The sequence below is a fragment of the Impatiens glandulifera genome, chromosome 7 (assembly GCF_907164915.1).
Source record: "Impatiens glandulifera chromosome 7, dImpGla2.1, whole genome shotgun sequence".
In the NCBI taxonomy this organism is placed as follows: Eukaryota; Viridiplantae; Streptophyta; class Magnoliopsida; order Ericales; family Balsaminaceae; genus Impatiens; species Impatiens glandulifera.
Genome location: NC_061868.1, coordinates 43,595,538 through 43,611,201, shown reverse-complemented (window position 1 = coordinate 43,611,201; position 15,664 = coordinate 43,595,538). Strand labels below are relative to the sequence as shown.

The 15,664-nt window shown below is 32.9% G+C and overlaps 2 protein-coding genes across 4 annotated transcripts; both read left to right on the top strand.

Moving 5' to 3' along the window:
* Nucleotides 1-156: 156 nt before the first annotated feature.
* On the top strand, nucleotides 157-5,355 carry LOC124945388 (beclin-1-like protein). 2 transcript variants are annotated; one of them, XM_047485814.1, is made up of 11 exons: nucleotides 157-650; nucleotides 1,780-2,089; nucleotides 2,583-2,950; nucleotides 3,068-3,238; nucleotides 3,505-3,629; nucleotides 3,780-3,828; nucleotides 4,094-4,252; nucleotides 4,360-4,445; nucleotides 4,545-4,616; nucleotides 4,714-4,863; nucleotides 4,947-5,355. In XM_047485814.1, exons 2-11 carry the CDS (start codon nucleotides 1,951-1,953, stop codon nucleotides 5,203-5,205), a joined length of 1,578 nt encoding a protein of 525 aa, XP_047341770.1. In that variant the 5' UTR covers nucleotides 157-650; nucleotides 1,780-1,950; the 3' UTR covers nucleotides 5,206-5,355. The 2 variants fall into 2 exon arrangements, with proteins under 2 accessions (XP_047341770.1, XP_047341771.1); XM_047485815.1 differs by having other exon boundaries at nucleotides 1,777-2,089.
* A 5,347-nt stretch (nucleotides 5,356-10,702) lies between these two features.
* Nucleotides 10,703-14,546, top strand: LOC124944580 (DEAD-box ATP-dependent RNA helicase 31). 2 transcript variants are annotated; one of them, XM_047484874.1, is made up of 8 exons: nucleotides 10,703-11,132; nucleotides 11,219-12,464; nucleotides 12,570-12,776; nucleotides 12,912-12,998; nucleotides 13,083-13,178; nucleotides 13,644-13,859; nucleotides 13,937-14,119; nucleotides 14,202-14,546. In XM_047484874.1, exons 1-8 carry the CDS (start codon nucleotides 11,026-11,028, stop codon nucleotides 14,427-14,429), a joined length of 2,370 nt encoding a protein of 789 aa, XP_047340830.1. In that variant the 5' UTR covers nucleotides 10,703-11,025; the 3' UTR covers nucleotides 14,430-14,546. The 2 variants fall into 2 exon arrangements, with proteins under 2 accessions (XP_047340830.1, XP_047340829.1); XM_047484873.1 differs by having other exon boundaries at nucleotides 10,703-12,464.
* The last annotated feature ends 1,118 nt before the right edge of the window (nucleotides 14,547-15,664 follow it).

Here is a 15,664-nt window from a genome sequence, read left to right as displayed (position 1 = left end):
ATATCGAATTAATTATTTGAAATATTATATAATAAAAAATAATATTGCATTTTTTTTTTAATTTTTTTTTCCCGAAATTAAACAACGTCTGGAATTTATTTCAACCACCGGCTGAATAAATTATATTTTTTCCATAGAAAAAAAAAACGGGATTCTATTTGTTGGGGCCTTGGGCTTCACGATCTGAGAGGAAGGAAAGAGAAGTACAGAGGAAGAAGAAAAGAGCGATCGAAGGATTCCAATTTTCTGATGCTTCTTGAACGAGAGCTACAGAGGAAGTTGCCATGACAAGAACAGAGTGACTGCTTGAACATCTCCTGATATTACCGTGGCGGCGAATTCGATTTCCGAGAGCTAAGGAGGACATCCCCTGATTCGACCAATAACTGAAGGAAAACATCTGATTTGTACGTCGAGAATCACGAAGATCGTCTTTCGATTTTCTGATAGCAAGAAAGAAGCTGAAGGAACCTGACCTTTCCAGATTTGTCCACGAGAAAGAAAAGAGAAGAGAGAACAACTAAGAACAACTCCAGCTGATCGGGAGCATTCTCATCTTCAAATCTGGAGACTCTCGATATTGACAGTTGATCCAGCGATGACGTCCTAGCTCCGGAAGACTTCCAGAACCCTAAAACCGACGATGTTAGGTACAGGTTTATTTTTTATTGTTCAAAGTAATTCAAACATGCTTCTATTAGAATGAATATGATCAAATGCTTTGAATCTTCTGCAATTTCATAGTGCTGATCAAAAGATGTTCTAGCAATTATTGGCCCCATTTTGTCTGTTTTGATCGAAATTGCGTTGATATGATTTATATGAGCTATAATTGAGATGTTAACTTGATAGTATCATGAATTCTAATTGAGCTGAAATGATGCTAAGTCTGTTTGGTTTTGTCTGAAATAGGCAAATCCTCTCAAATTCTGAAATGCATGAAATGTTGAGATGCCTTGTTCTAAATATTAGAAATAATCTGTTCGAGAGGATCAATTTTCTCGAACGTGAATTAGCTTTTGATTATTAGGGCAATAAGAAAAACATTGTATGCCTGATTGAATACCTGAAGCTTTGAATAACTTTGAATTACTGTGAATGCCTGATTGAAAGTCTACCTTCTCTTTGAATCTTTGACAAATAGGCTTCTTTGATTTGCCTTCGGAGAGTCATAAATTAGTGTGAAATATTTGGAAAATAAAACAGAAACCCTCTAAGGATACAAAAGGGAAAAAAATATATAATTTCAAAAGAAGTGAAGGGTTCAACCAAAGAACTACGACTGTCCTCATCCCCAACAAAAGGGGTATGTAAGCAGCATTTGCACGAATGCAATAAAATAAAAAAGAAAACCCAAAAATATTCAATCCCCAAAACCGTGAATTGATGAATGATTTGATTGCAAATGATTTTTCAAGTTGATGAGTTGAGCTAGATTGTTTAATGTGTTAAATAACATCTTTAGAATGTTGAAACTGTCAGCTAGTCCAAAGATGTTTGTCCTGTCAATGAGGATGTGGTCGGACAGAAAATGAAAAAGATTTAAATTGGAATTCTGTTCTTGCACCATTCTTATAGTCTATGTAGATTTTGCTTGCATTTGTTTGGACTGAAGTTTGTGCACATTTTGTTTAGGGTATGTTTTTTTCTTGGAGAATTTTATATAAGTTGGTTTTGGATTTACATCATTTGTTCCTTCAGTTGTAACTAGAACTGTGCAACGCACAAGATCCTATCTAGTAAGTTTTCTAATAATATATCCTTATCTTATACAAGAAGGCATATCGGATTGTGGAACCCAAACCCGACAAGAATAATGCACAGCGTAGCATATTTGCTGTCACCGTTGATCTTTCTGTGACATTCTTCTGGTATACGATTCCTCAATTCGTCTTCTATATAACCGGAGCAACGAAAATGATGAAGAATTGTTGAAATTACGACAATACTATGCATGATAAAAGTCGAACCTTGCCGGTGGACCCAACCCTCCCGAGATGGATCTGCCAGAACTGTCATCAGCATCTGTGTATAGTCGGCGTAGATTCTTACGCCGACAAGTTCTCAAATGATTCCCCATCTCGTTCCGGTCAGTCTCATCTGTCTCTATATATAAGTAAATGATGTCCCTTAATTGATTGGAATTTCTGTTGCTTGTGACAATTAATTAAGTAGCATAGGCCTTATGCGGTTGGGGTTATTTAAGTAATAAAAAATAACCCACCATATTTTCATCAATCAAATGACTCAATTCATCAACTAAAAAACCCTCTATTTCTTTAAAATATATATATATATATATATTTTCATTATATTATAATATTTCAATTCCTTGTACCCAAATAAATCACTCTTAAATAACTCATGAATGCAAACAAGGTCTGATTTTGGCTATTGATCAAAGTAGTTCATTTGGTAGGTATGATATTTCCATGATTGATGCTGTTCTATAGGTCTAGTCAACTCACATGAATTCAATTGAAGTTCTTGAATGCACAGATGAATCAGTTTTTCATCACGACATTGATGTAGTAATTACATGTTACTAGTTTGGTACTTTGTTGATCACACTCAGTATGCAGGGATTCAGAATTCTTCTATCCATGGAACAACAAGTGTGTTAGGGCCTACGCGTATGGATCAGTCATTTGTTGTTTTGCCAGAACAAAGAAATCAATCGGCGAATCTACCTCCTCGACCTCGTGGCGGAGGAGTTGTGCAGCCTGAGACAAGCCAGGGTGGGAAGATGATGGAAGAGTCATTTGTGGTGTTGCCTCCAACTGCTGCATCAGTGTATAAAACTGACTCTGTGTCTGATCTCTCTGGAACCCATTTGCCAACAGCTGAAGGTGGAACAACAATCAATCCTACTCAACACAATGCTTCAGGATTTAGTTCCACTATAACTGTCCTGCAACGTGCATTTGATATTGCCACGAGCCAGACACAGGTTCATGTGACTTTTTGCTAGAATTACTGTCTCATTCCTGAAGAAGCAACCTTTGTTTCTATTGATTCCTCAGTTTTCCGATGATTAATTTATTGTTAGCTTATTTTTTTCTATTAGGTGGAGCAACCTTTGTGCCTGGAGTGCATGAGGGTATTGTCAGATAAGCTTGACAAGGAGGTTGAGGATGTGAATAGAGACATACAAGCCTATGAGGCATGCCTTGAACGCTTGGAAGGAGAGTCAATAAACGTTCTTAGTGAGGCAGATTTTCTTAAAGAGAAATTAAAGGTGTTTTTTTTTTTGTGAAATAATTTCTTTCAATCCAATTAGAAGAATAGTAGTCTTAGGAATTCATATTTGTAAATATTCTGCTAGTTAATTGCCTTTATTCCCTCCCTACAAACTTACCCCTGTTGTGCCCCGCGAAAAAGGAAAGTCAGTTTTGGTCTAAATTTCTGTTTTGTTTTCAAGGATGTTTTATTATCACTCAGTGATTTACTCTTCCAACTGCCATCATCGGCTAATTTTCACTTCTTTTTTATTTTAATATTTAGATTGAAGAAGAGGAGCGGAAACTTGAAGCGTCAATTGAGGAAACAGAAAAACAGCGTTCAAAAGTGACGGCTGAATTGAAGGAATTAGAAACAAAGTCTACCCGGTTTAAAGAACTGGAAGAGAGGTTGGTAATTTTCTTTGGATGAGTCTGTGATGGCTTCTCATTAAGTTTCCTGGCTTTGAAGCATGCTTACTTATTCTTGTAATTATATTGTATGAAATAAATTTTTATTGCTAATCTTTTCGACTTGACAATCAACTTCATGAGTGTCAGGTACTGGCAAGAGTTCAATAATTATCAGTTCCAGCTAACCTCTCACCAGGTGTGGTTTGAGTATTTTGCTGGAAAAGTCTTCTCAATAGTTTATTATGGTTCTATACAGTTGCAAGGGTTGAGACAGGCTTTTAAGTGTTTAACTTTTGCATTCTTCGTAATTCGTTAAATATGTGTAAACCAGTATCCTCATTCTCAGTCAATAACTATGATATGATTGAATTCTTCTGGTTTATAATCGAGGAGATTCCAAACTACAAATTGTTTCCCGTATATATTTGAAAGCGTTTAAGGGTTGGATTTTCTATTGACAGGAAGAGAGAGATGCTATTTTGGCCAAGACGGAAGTTTCACAGGCACATTTAGAGCTGTTGAAGAAAAGTAATGTACTGAATGATGCCTTCCCTATTTGGTATGATGCAGAATTTGGAACAATCAACAATTTCAGATTGGGAAGACTTCCTAAAATACCTGTAAGTCCCTCTTATTTTTGTTCTTTTACTGTGTCGCGGATTATGAGATGTATCAGTTATTTGGAGAAGTTATTTTGTTATGTTTACATTATCTGAATTATCTGTAGGTTGAGTGGGATGAGATAAATGCTGCCTGGGGCCAAGCTTGCCTTCTCCTCCATACAATAACCCAATATTTCCGGCCCAAATTTTTGTATCCTTTTTTCGTCAATTTTTCTTCGTATTGAGCAATTTCCTTTCTAGGCTGAAACTCTGATCGAAATCATCCTTTACTAAATTGGTTGGTATTCAGATCTAGGATAAAGATTCTTCCCATGGGAAGTTATCCTCGCATTATGGACAGTGCCAACAATACTTATGAGTTGTAAGTATTATACAAACGAAATGAAAATGTCTAATATGCCCCTGCTTTGGGGGATGATTCTTTTTTTTTTCTGAATGTTGTGAATGGGTTTTTCTAGATTTGGTCCAGTAAACCTGTTCTGGAGCACACGATATGACAAGGCAATGACATTGTTCTTGGCTTACCTTAAGGACTTTGCTGAATTTGCAAATTATAAGGACAAGGAAAATAACATCCCTCCCGAGAAATGTTTCAAGCTGCCCTACAAGTTAGTGTCGTCCTCTTTTTTTATCCATTTTTTATATATATATTAGTTTTATTAACAATTTGTAGTATTAATGGTGGTGGCAGGATTGAGAACGATAAAGTGGAGACCTATTCGATCACTCAGAGCTTCAATAAACAAGAGAATTGGACCAAAGCACTCAAATATACTCTATGCAACTTAAAATGGGTTCTCTATTGGTTTGTAGGGAATACAAATTTCCAGCCTTTGTCTGTCTCGGGTGCTTCATCGCGGGAAGTTCAAGCACCTGGTTCTTCTTCTCTGTACTCGCAGCAGCAACAGCAACGCCCAAAGTCTGAATTTCGGAATTTGTCAAAGTCCTGATGAGAATATGTTTATATTTGAAATTGAAAATGACAGACATGTAGAAAGATCTGGAGTTGTAATATGATTTATTGCATTGTCGAAGGTTGTCTGTCAAATGCCATTTATGCTGTTTTGTGGTGTTTTACTATGCTTTAGATCATTACATCTTACAAAAACAAAATACATTATATAAATTGTTTTCAAATTATTATTATTATTATTGTAAATAATCCAATTGTGAAGTTTGATCATGTGGACTCATTTATATTTAGCTATGAGTATGATTCTCGTTTTTAAACTAAGTTAATATATATTATTATCATTTTATTTTATAAATATATAATTGTATATTTTTTATGCAGGTGTTTTCATTAAAAAAAAATTGTTAAGGTAAATACTTAAATATTTGTTTTTTTTAGAAAATAATAATAAATAAATGTTGTGATCACAGAAATTTGGAGTTTACAATAAAATTTAAAGAAATTTAACTTAGACAATGAAATGATTTTTTAATAAAAAAAAATAATTATTCATGTCATATTTTTAAACTTATTTTTTTCAGTTTATTCAACTTTTTTATACTTCCATTTTTTATTTGCTTTTCAATTCTTATATATATATATATATAATATATATATATATAATATATATATATATATATATATATATATATATATATTAGTGGCAAGTAAGAGATATGCTATTAGAAAATTTTAATTTGTCTTTAATAATTATTATATTATTAATAAATAAAATTTAATAATAATAAGAGGAGCATGACCGGTCCTAGGTAAGGCTACTAGATGTACCCGCCAAGCCTCATCCTCCTCTCGTAGGGCCCCAAATTATATCATTAATTATATTATAATATTAATTATTATCTAATTATATACTTTAAACTAGAATGATATATGTTATAATTCTCAAAATCATTCCCCCACTAAAACTAAAACCTAGTTATAATAGTATTAGTATTTTAAATTAAACAGCATTAATTTCATTAAAATTTAAACATATTAAATTTTATAATCACTTCTTACTAAACGTATTTGTAAGACTATCAAGTATTTTTTTCCCTTTTTATGAAATCTTGAATCTAGTTGAATACTTTTATTTAATATTGTAATTTAACTATGGTTTAATATCTTAAATTTTAATAGATTAAGTTTAATGGTACAATTTTATAAATAATTATGCATATTAAATTTTAATATTTATGCATAAAATCAAAATTTTCTAACTATTTTGTTTTTCTTAATGATATTTATATCTTTTTACTATTAATATTTGTGATATAAATTATGAAAGTTTTTATAATAGTTATGATAGTTATATATTTTATTTTTTAAGCTTATAATTAGTACTATTTAACTTATAATTAGTTAACCATTAACTATTTAAAAATGGTTAGATCAAGGATCGGGAAATTTGACGAAATGACCCTAAAGATTCCTTTAAATGCGTCGGTGACCATCGCATAAATTAAATTGCGTTGGTGATCACTTAATATATTTTTGACGAAAATATCCCTTCGCGTTACGCGAAGGGGAAGATCGTCACGCGATGGGAAGACACGTGAAAAGTCTAGAATACCCTTACTATTTATAATTTGGTCTTTTTTTCATTTCTCTTCTCCGACGGACAGCCACGACGATCTTCGACGGACAGCCACGGCGGCGATCTTCGACTGACACAACCATGAGCACGAGCACTGTGACAACTGGTACTCTTCTTCCTTGAACTGTTTATTTTTTTCGTTAAAAATGGTATGGTCGTCTCGCGAAGGGTGGAACGTCTCGCGAAGGGGAATTGGTGAGGATCTTGGAGAAGATGAATATAGATGTAGATGGACGAGGATGGGTGGTCAGAATCATGATGGTTTCTCATCATGGAAAGAAATGGTAAATCAAGATTATCTTGTGCTAGCTGTTTCTCTACTCCTGTCAATATGGTCATGGGAGTCTTTCAGATATATGAATGTGGGTATACATTGTTTCAATTCTTTGACTTTAATGTTTTATATTACTATGCAATGGTTAAAAGTTTTCATTGACTTTATTGATTACTAGCCATTGTATAGGTACATTAACTAGATTAATTGATCTCCTTTGCAGTGGTAGGAGAAAAGTGACTGGATATGATACAAAAAGCTAGGTAAAATACTTACATCATGTCAATGGAAATGGAATGAAGAGACGGAGAATGAAGAGACGGAGAATGAAGAGAAGGATAATAAAGAGAAAGAGAATGAGAAGATGATGAATGAGGAGAAGGAGAATGAGGAGATGATGAATGAAGAGATGGAGAATGAGGAAATGGATAATGAAGAGAGGGAGAACGAGGAGTTGGAGAATGAAGAGAATGATAATAAAGAAATAGAGAATGAGGAGATGATGAATAAAGAGATGGAGAATGAGGAGATGATAATTAATTATATTAACTTATATTGTAAAAAGATTATGAGACAAAATATTATATTTTGCTCTTTGTCTATTTTCAACAACAAATATAAATATAAGCATAAGTGTTGCTTCGAGTTGAATCATTTGTTTTTTTATTAAATTAAGCTCATGAACCTTTGAATCTTTATTCTATCTTTTTCCAATTCATCAACAAAATCATAACATAATAAACAACACAACAACAATGGATTCATAAAACTTTAAAGTGGAGTCAATTCTGTATAAGTTATATGAATCAGGACAACTTAAAAATTTGGAGCCCAATAGGCATGGCAAAGTCCTCTACCAAATGGAAACATTCAACTTAGAACTTGTTGAATTTGGCAATAATAATACATTCGAGCATGGTCAAATGAAGGATCTTTGTAATAATCAGAAAAAATCAGAAAAAATTAAAACAAGTATTTGTCCATGGTACACAAAAGGTCCATACATTGCCAGGAAGACAGTAACAACCAAAGTCCTCATAGCCATTAACTTCCCAAAGCCACGGAAATAATGGCGAAACAAGTAGACAAAATACACAAGCGCAAAACAACAAACAAGTTTTTAAAGCAAAGAAGAACGGAAAAAAGAAATCTCCCCATCAAGTCATTCCCTTCTTCAAGAAAATACAAGGAGAGTAACAGTATGCCCTAAACCCTAAACCCATCGCGAGAATTCTCATCGCGAGAAGTCCCCATCGCGAGAAGGGACGACCCTTCGCGAGAAGCCCCATCGCGAGAATCACACGAATCTTCCCTGAAACGGAACCGAATCAAAGCATCATCTGCAAATATCATTATCGACAAGATGAACAATAAGAACAACCTCATCTGCATGCATCTACAAATATCATGGTTTAGGGTTCCATCGTTTAGGGCCTTTCAATAACATCCAACCTGCATTGAAGATGAACACAAAACATTTAATAAAACTATAATGGAAATAAGAACATAAATCAAACGATATTAGAACGGGTTTTCATCGTCGATCTGTATGATGTTTTCATCGTCGATCTGTATGATGTATTTGTTTAGAATTTCGTCGTGAGAGAGAGAACGCGGAGTAAAGAGAGAAAGGAAAATAACGAAATGAAAAAAAATTGAGTATTTATATAAAGAATTAGGGTCATTCGCGTGACGATCCTCCCTTTTGCGTTATGCGAAGGGGGTATTTTCATCAAAAAAAAAATATTAAGTGGTCACCAACGCAATTTAATTTATGCGCTGGTCATCAGCGTATTTAAGAGGATCTTTAGGGTCCTTTCGTCAAATTTCTCAAGGACTGGCCCGAGTGCCACCCTTTGAAAGAAAAAAAATTGAAATATTACAACATTTATTAATATAATAAATAAATAAAATTATTTTTATTAATAAAAATATTAAATTATTATATTAAATCAACTTAACATAAAATATATCTGGTAAAATAAAAATACTAACAAATTTATTTTTTTGGGTTCTTATTTCGGTAGAACGGTGAACTAATAGATCTTCTTGTAAATTTTTATAAATTTTCGAGCTCGTTAATATAATTTTTTTTAATGTTTGTTTAGTTGGTTAATATTTTTAATCATTTGTTTTTAAAATAGTTAATTTTATTATATTTTAATTGTAATTATTGACACTTATTGTTTTATATTATTTTGTTGTCAGGCTTAAATTATTCTAATTTTTAGGATACTAACCATTATTCCAATGTTTCGTTTTAATTATCATTTCAGATATTGTATATAATTTTGTTTTTGGTAAGTTATATTTTATTTTGTTTAGTTAATTATTTAAAGTTATTTATAAAAAGTCAGTTTGTGAATAATAAAATGGTATATTCAGGGGTGAAAAATTACTAATATTTTATATATATTGGAAATATTGTACCATTAAAATATTGAAAATATGAATACTATACAGATATAAGATTTTCAAAATTTAGGTTTATCGATAAATATTGAAATAAAATTTATAAATTAATATATATATATATATAATAATAATTATTAAAATAAATAAATAATGACTTATTAAATTATAATAATTATATTTTTATTTTTATTTCATAAATTATATTCACCTCCATTATAAATTTTTCAGTAATATCAAACGGATCTTTTTCCTCTTCACACATATTTGAAGTTTAATTTTGAAGATATTTATTATATTTCTTTAATCTTATCAATTTTATTTTGTTAAAATAATTAAATATTAATTCATTATAAAAACATTATTTTTTAAAATCAAATCTAAATATATTTATAATATAATATTATTCAATGTATATAATTTCTATACATTTATTTTAAGAGATATAAAACTAATTTAATTTCACTAGTGTTTGAATTTTTATTTTTATTTATAGAACAAAATCAATAGTATAAAATAATGTAAAGTTAAACTCAAATAAAACTCAACAACTATATCTGAAACAGAAGAGTTAATAATTCAAAAGGAGTAAAAATAACTTCAAGAAAATAAAGCCAAAGCTTTTTATAACTTTAAAAATATTGATTGTCTAATCTTTATAATTTACATATACAAATGTATTTAAACCGTTTTAGATCTTCTTATTTCATCTCCACTCTAACATGACTTGAAGATTATATTATATTTATTCGTGTTAATTTTAATTTTTATAATTACATTTAGTTTTTAACTTTTTATAGTTTTTACATATTGTATTCTTATAAATAATATTTTATTTTAAGATAAAAGTTTTTAATTTTTAACTATGTTTAATATTTTTTTAGTAATTATATTGTTTTTTTTAAATAAAAATATTTTTTTGATATCATTTATATAATATTAATATCGTATCGAAATCGAGGTATATCAAAATTAAGGTACGATAATTGTATAGATATTTTTTATATCGAAATTTTCGGTATTAATGTATGAATAAAGAATTACGTTACAGTGTACCAATTCACCCCACCCCCAAAGTATATCCCAATTTATAAAATATGATTAAATTAGATTTATCAAAAAAAAAAAAAAAAAACTAAATATGAAACATTTGATTTATTTTGAAGCATGTAATAATGTAAATGATAAACCCTATCCCATTCTTTAGGGTTCGGGCATAAGGGGGCTTAAACCCTATCTGCTCGTTTCTCTCATACACTCTCAAACACTAATTCTCACTGCCGAAAGCAAGCGGGAAGGAGAATATATATGCTTTTGACCTAGGCAGGCAGCTAACATGAAATTGAACTTTCCCATTCGTCTCATCAGCCCTTCTTTTCCGGTCTCCGGTTTCTCCTCCATGAAGTCCAATCCGACCATGAAGTCCTCCCGCATGGCGTCGTCCTTAATCGCCGGCGTTTTTCCTCACAAGCTCAAGTACAGTTTCCTCTACAGAACCTCAGGTGGTTTCACTCTTCCATCAAGAACTTCTCGAGATGACCTCGTCGTTCGTCGTTTCTCTACACGACCCAGACCCGGGGTTAGAGCGGAGGTCAGGGGTCCAAAGAGCTTGGTCGATGATGAAGCCGACCTTAGTGATTGGGTAAGTGGTTTACGGTCGACGCCCTCGTTTTCCAAGAATTTATACAGTAGTGACAATGACAATGATGACCGTGGTGGTGATGGCAGAAATGCGCGAAGTAATAGAGGAAGAGGCGGCGGGAACGATAGATTTCAGAGGGATAGGCCACCGATGAAGAGACAGAGGGATAGTGATTCAGATGCGTTTGACTCACCAAGTAGGAGAGGAGGCCGCGGAGGTTCATTTGCTCCGTCGTCAAGGAATTCTAGGAGGGATAGTGATTCAGATGCTTATGATTCACCAAGCAGGAGAGGAGGAGGTGGAGGAGGTCGGGGTTCGTTTGCTCCGTCTTCAAGAGGTTCAAGGGGTTCGTTTCCATCTTCAAGGGGTTCAAGGGGTTCGTTTCCCACCTCAAGGGGTTCATCAAGAGGTTCATTTCCATCGTCAAGGGGTTCATTTGCTCCATCTCCAAGGGATTCGAGGAGGGGTAGTGATTCAGATGAAATTGATGATTCACCAAGTAGGAGAACCAGCAGTGGTTCATTTGATCCATCATCAAGGAATTCGAGGGGAAGAGGACCTCGATTTGGTAGTGACTTGCAGAATGTTGATAGATCTTCATCAGGAAGAAGAGAGAATACACGTGGAGAAGCTGTATTTACGAAGAGAGGCAGCGAAAACTCGAGAGGAGGAGTTAAACAGCTGGGAAGACCTAAGTTGGTATCTTCGGACGATGAATCAGACGAAGATGATGAGCATCCATTCGAGGAAATCAGTGAATCTGACGACGATGATGAACAGCCAAACGAGTCCGTCAAGAGCTTCAGAGACTTAATCAGTGAAACTGAAGGCGATGAAAAAGAAGAAGAAGAAGAAGATGAGATCGAGAATGCAGTTAAATCTATTACTCCAAGAACTGCGCCTGTTTCTTCTGGGAGTAGCGAGTCTTACTTGAGCAAGACAAGGTTTGCTGATTGTCCAATTTCACCATTATCCCTAAAAGGCACAAAGGATGCTGGATACGAGAAGTTGACTGTGGTTCAAGAAGCCACACTTCCAATTATTCTCAAAGGTAAGGATGTTCTAGCAAAAGCAAAAACTGGCACTGGAAAAACCGTAGCGTTTTTGCTTCCTTCAATTGAAGTAATTGCTGGATTACCACCTAGTGGTCTTGATCAAAAGAGGCCTCCAATTTATGTTCTTGTCATTTGCCCAACAAGAGAGCTCGCTATTCAAGCTGCTAAAGAAGCCAACGCATTATTGAAGTACCATTCCGCCATTGGCGTTCAAGTTGTCATTGGAGGTACCAGACTTGCTCTTGAACAGAAACAAATGCAAGCCAATCCTTGCCAGGTCAGTTATCATTTCTTTTAAAGATTCACTAGCCCATTTATATGATGGTTGTTGGCTTAATTTCTGACTACTGCTTCTGCTTCTGTGATTATTGTTAAACATCAGATTCTTGTTGCTACACCAGGAAGGCTCAGAGATCATACAGAGAATACTGCAGGATTTGCAACTCGTCTCATGGGTGTTAAAGTCCTTGTTCTTGATGAAGCTGACCATTTATTGGATATGGGTTTCCGCAAAGAAATTGAGAAAATCATTGCTGCTGTTCCAAAACAGAGACAAACACTTCTCTTTTCTGCTACCGTTCCTAACGAGGTTATATTTTGTTTGTGAAAGAAGAACAAAACCTAGTTTAATGAAAAAGTTGATTATTTTGGTTAAATGACTAAAATGACTTAAATCCAAATAACCATTCATCAAAAAAGGGACTAATGGTTTTTGTTGTTTTAGGTTCGACAAATTTGTCATATGGCTTTGAAAAGAGATTACGAGTTTATCGACACAGTTGGAGAGGGGACTGAGCAAACACATGCACAGGTAAGTCAAGTCATTCACTACCCATTATTTTGTCCTGTCTGTGAATGTAATATAAAAACATTGCAAATGTGGGAATAATTTCAGGTCACACAATCGCATCTTGTTGCTCCTTTGGACCAGCATTTTTCATTACTATACACTCTACTGAAAGAGCATATATCAGATGATGTGGATTACAAGGTACAAACACATGGTTCAATATTTTTTTTGCAAATATTTGTGTCGGCTATGTTTGTTTGGTTTGGGCAGAACTGGGATTTGGAGTCCAAATCTGAAATTTTCTTTGTCTGATTACTTAAAATAAGGAATGGATCACTATAATTTCATTGGAAATGTATCATTCCTTGTTCGGGATTGCAATTTTACCAGTACTCCAAAAATTAATTTTGAATTGTAAAATATAATCCCAATTATACACATTCCAAAGACAGACTTATATTCTGAGAAAAAATTCTTTAATTTTCTTAAACACAAGTGTTTTAATGAAAATATCTCATTCATTGCATAGCAACTTGTTTTTGAACAAGTTTGTCTTACCTTCGAGTTCCACTTTGAATAATAACACATTTTTGTACATCCTTCCAAATTCCATTTATTCAGTTTGATCCAAATTTCAACACTAAAAGATATTGAAACGTTGTTCAGGTTCTTGTTTTCTGCACCACGGCTATGGTCACAAAACTTGTTGCTTCCCTCCTTGGTGAGCTCCATATGAATGTTCGTGAGATCCATTCGAGAAAGCCACAGAGTTACAGGACAAGAGTTTCCGATGAATTCCGCAAATCAAAAGGTCTAATTCTTGTGACTTCTGATGTCTCCGCACGAGGAGTGGATTATCCCGATGTTACCCTCGTTATACAGGTAGTTATCAATATACATTCTTATTTAAAGATGCCATTTATGGAGTGAAAAACATTTGCTAAATAAAAAAATGGCAGATTGGTACTCCGGCTGACAGAGAACAGTACATTCATCGGCTTGGTAGAACAGGTCGTAAAGGAAAAGAAGGACAAGGGATATTAATGTTAGCACCTTGGGAAAATTCTTTCTTGTCAACTGTTAAAGATTTGCCGATTTCTAAGGGTTCCCCACCCATGATCGACCCCGAGACAAAGAAAAAGGTAAGTTCCCCAACTAGCAATGTTGTCTTAAAAGCCAATTTCAATGTTTTTTCTAAAATATTTTTGTTGAAAACTATAATAGGTGGAAAGAGCGCTTTCAAATGTGGAGATGAAAAACAAAGAATCTGCGTACCAGGCTTGGCTCGGTTATTACAACTCGAGCAAAGTTGTGGGAAAAGACAAGTATAGATTGGTGGAGCTTGCGAACGAGTTTAGCCGAAGTATGGGGCTCGATAAGCCCCCGGCTATTCCAAAACTCGTTCTTGGCAAAATGGGTCTCAGGAATATACCCGGCTTGCAAGCAAAGTAAGTTTATTATATTAGATATATATAGCCACATCTTGTTGGTGGTTCTTCTTGCATCAATATGTTTTGAATTTTTCTAAGTTTTGAAATTTACATTATTTTATCACTACTTTATTTGCAATGGTGTATGTCTTCTTCTAATTATGTCAAAATGGGCTTCTTCTTTATAAGGCCCATCACTCACAAAAGGAATCATATTTCAAATGCCCTAAAACAAACGTATGCCCTTGTTCTGTCGGGGTAAATGGATTTTTAAGGTATTATTATATAATAAAAATAATAATTTTTGTAAAGAAATAGAGTGTATATTTTAATATGATAAAATGGATGAAAAAACTTAGGGTTAATGTAGATCTGGTCTTATGGGGATGAAAATTGGCTCTGCTGTCTATTTTTCATTATATGATTCATAGTCTTACCAGTTACCACACAAATTGAAATTAATATTCAAAGAAACATTGAATAACTCAGAAATTAGCTTTATGTTAAGAAAAAATAATGTCACTTGTTAACTATTATTTTGAGAATTAAAAAAGAACTAGCAAGTTATAACTCTCCCTTAAATTTAATTTTTAATTTTTTTTTACGTGGAATCAAATCCTTGACATTTTGATCTCTTAAGTCGATTTTTATTTTAAAACTGATTTTTTTTTTAAAATTATAAATTAACAAAATCTCTTAAATATTATACTGAAATTAATATATATATATATATTATTAATTTTAAAATATATAAATAAACTTACATATTAATAATTTTAAAATATATATATGAACTTAAATGTATTTATTCATGTATTAAAAAATGTAGTGATTTATTTTTTATTTTATTTATTTGTGAGAAAATAACATAATTTTATTAAATAAAAAGACCTGAAAAGAGTAAAATTTTAACCAACAAGATGAAAATAAAAAAATAATAAAAATGAGAACAAAAGTGAAGGGTTCAAACAACGAAATTTAATGTGTCTTGAAATTAGAAATAAGAGCGACTTTCTTCTATGCAATGTTCCATCTTTAACAAATCAACTATTTTTTTTCATAAACGAGAATTCGACTCCACGTTCGATTAATTGAGTTTTCATCAACGATAATTTAATTTCAAACAAACACCACATCATTTCAAAGCCTTGAAAATGTTTTTGCGTTTCTCTTCATCCAAATATGATAAATAATGTTTGCAAAGAATCACGTGAAGACATTTGAACTAAAGTCATTACCCTTTGTCTTGGTGATTGT

Excerpts from the sequence above, each read along its gene's own strand:
- LOC124945388 (XM_047485814.1), top strand. The coding sequence starts at position 1,951 with ATGCATGATAAAAGTCGAACCTTGCCGGTGGACCCAACCCTCCCGAGA. Across the intron at positions 2,951-3,067 it reads TTGCCACGAGCCAGACACAG|GTGGAGCAACCTTTGTGCCT; the intron begins GTTCATGTGACT and ends TTTTTCTATTAG. Across the intron at positions 3,630-3,779 it reads TTTAAAGAACTGGAAGAGAG|GTACTGGCAAGAGTTCAATA; the intron begins GTTGGTAATTTT and ends CATGAGTGTCAG.
- LOC124944580 (XM_047484873.1), top strand. The coding sequence starts at position 10,827 with ATGAAATTGAACTTTCCCATTCGTCTCATCAGCCCTTCTTTTCCGGTC. Across the intron at positions 12,777-12,911 it reads CTGCTACCGTTCCTAACGAG|GTTCGACAAATTTGTCATAT; the intron begins GTTATATTTTGT and ends TTGTTGTTTTAG. Across the intron at positions 13,179-13,643 it reads CAGATGATGTGGATTACAAG|GTTCTTGTTTTCTGCACCAC; the intron begins GTACAAACACAT and ends AACGTTGTTCAG.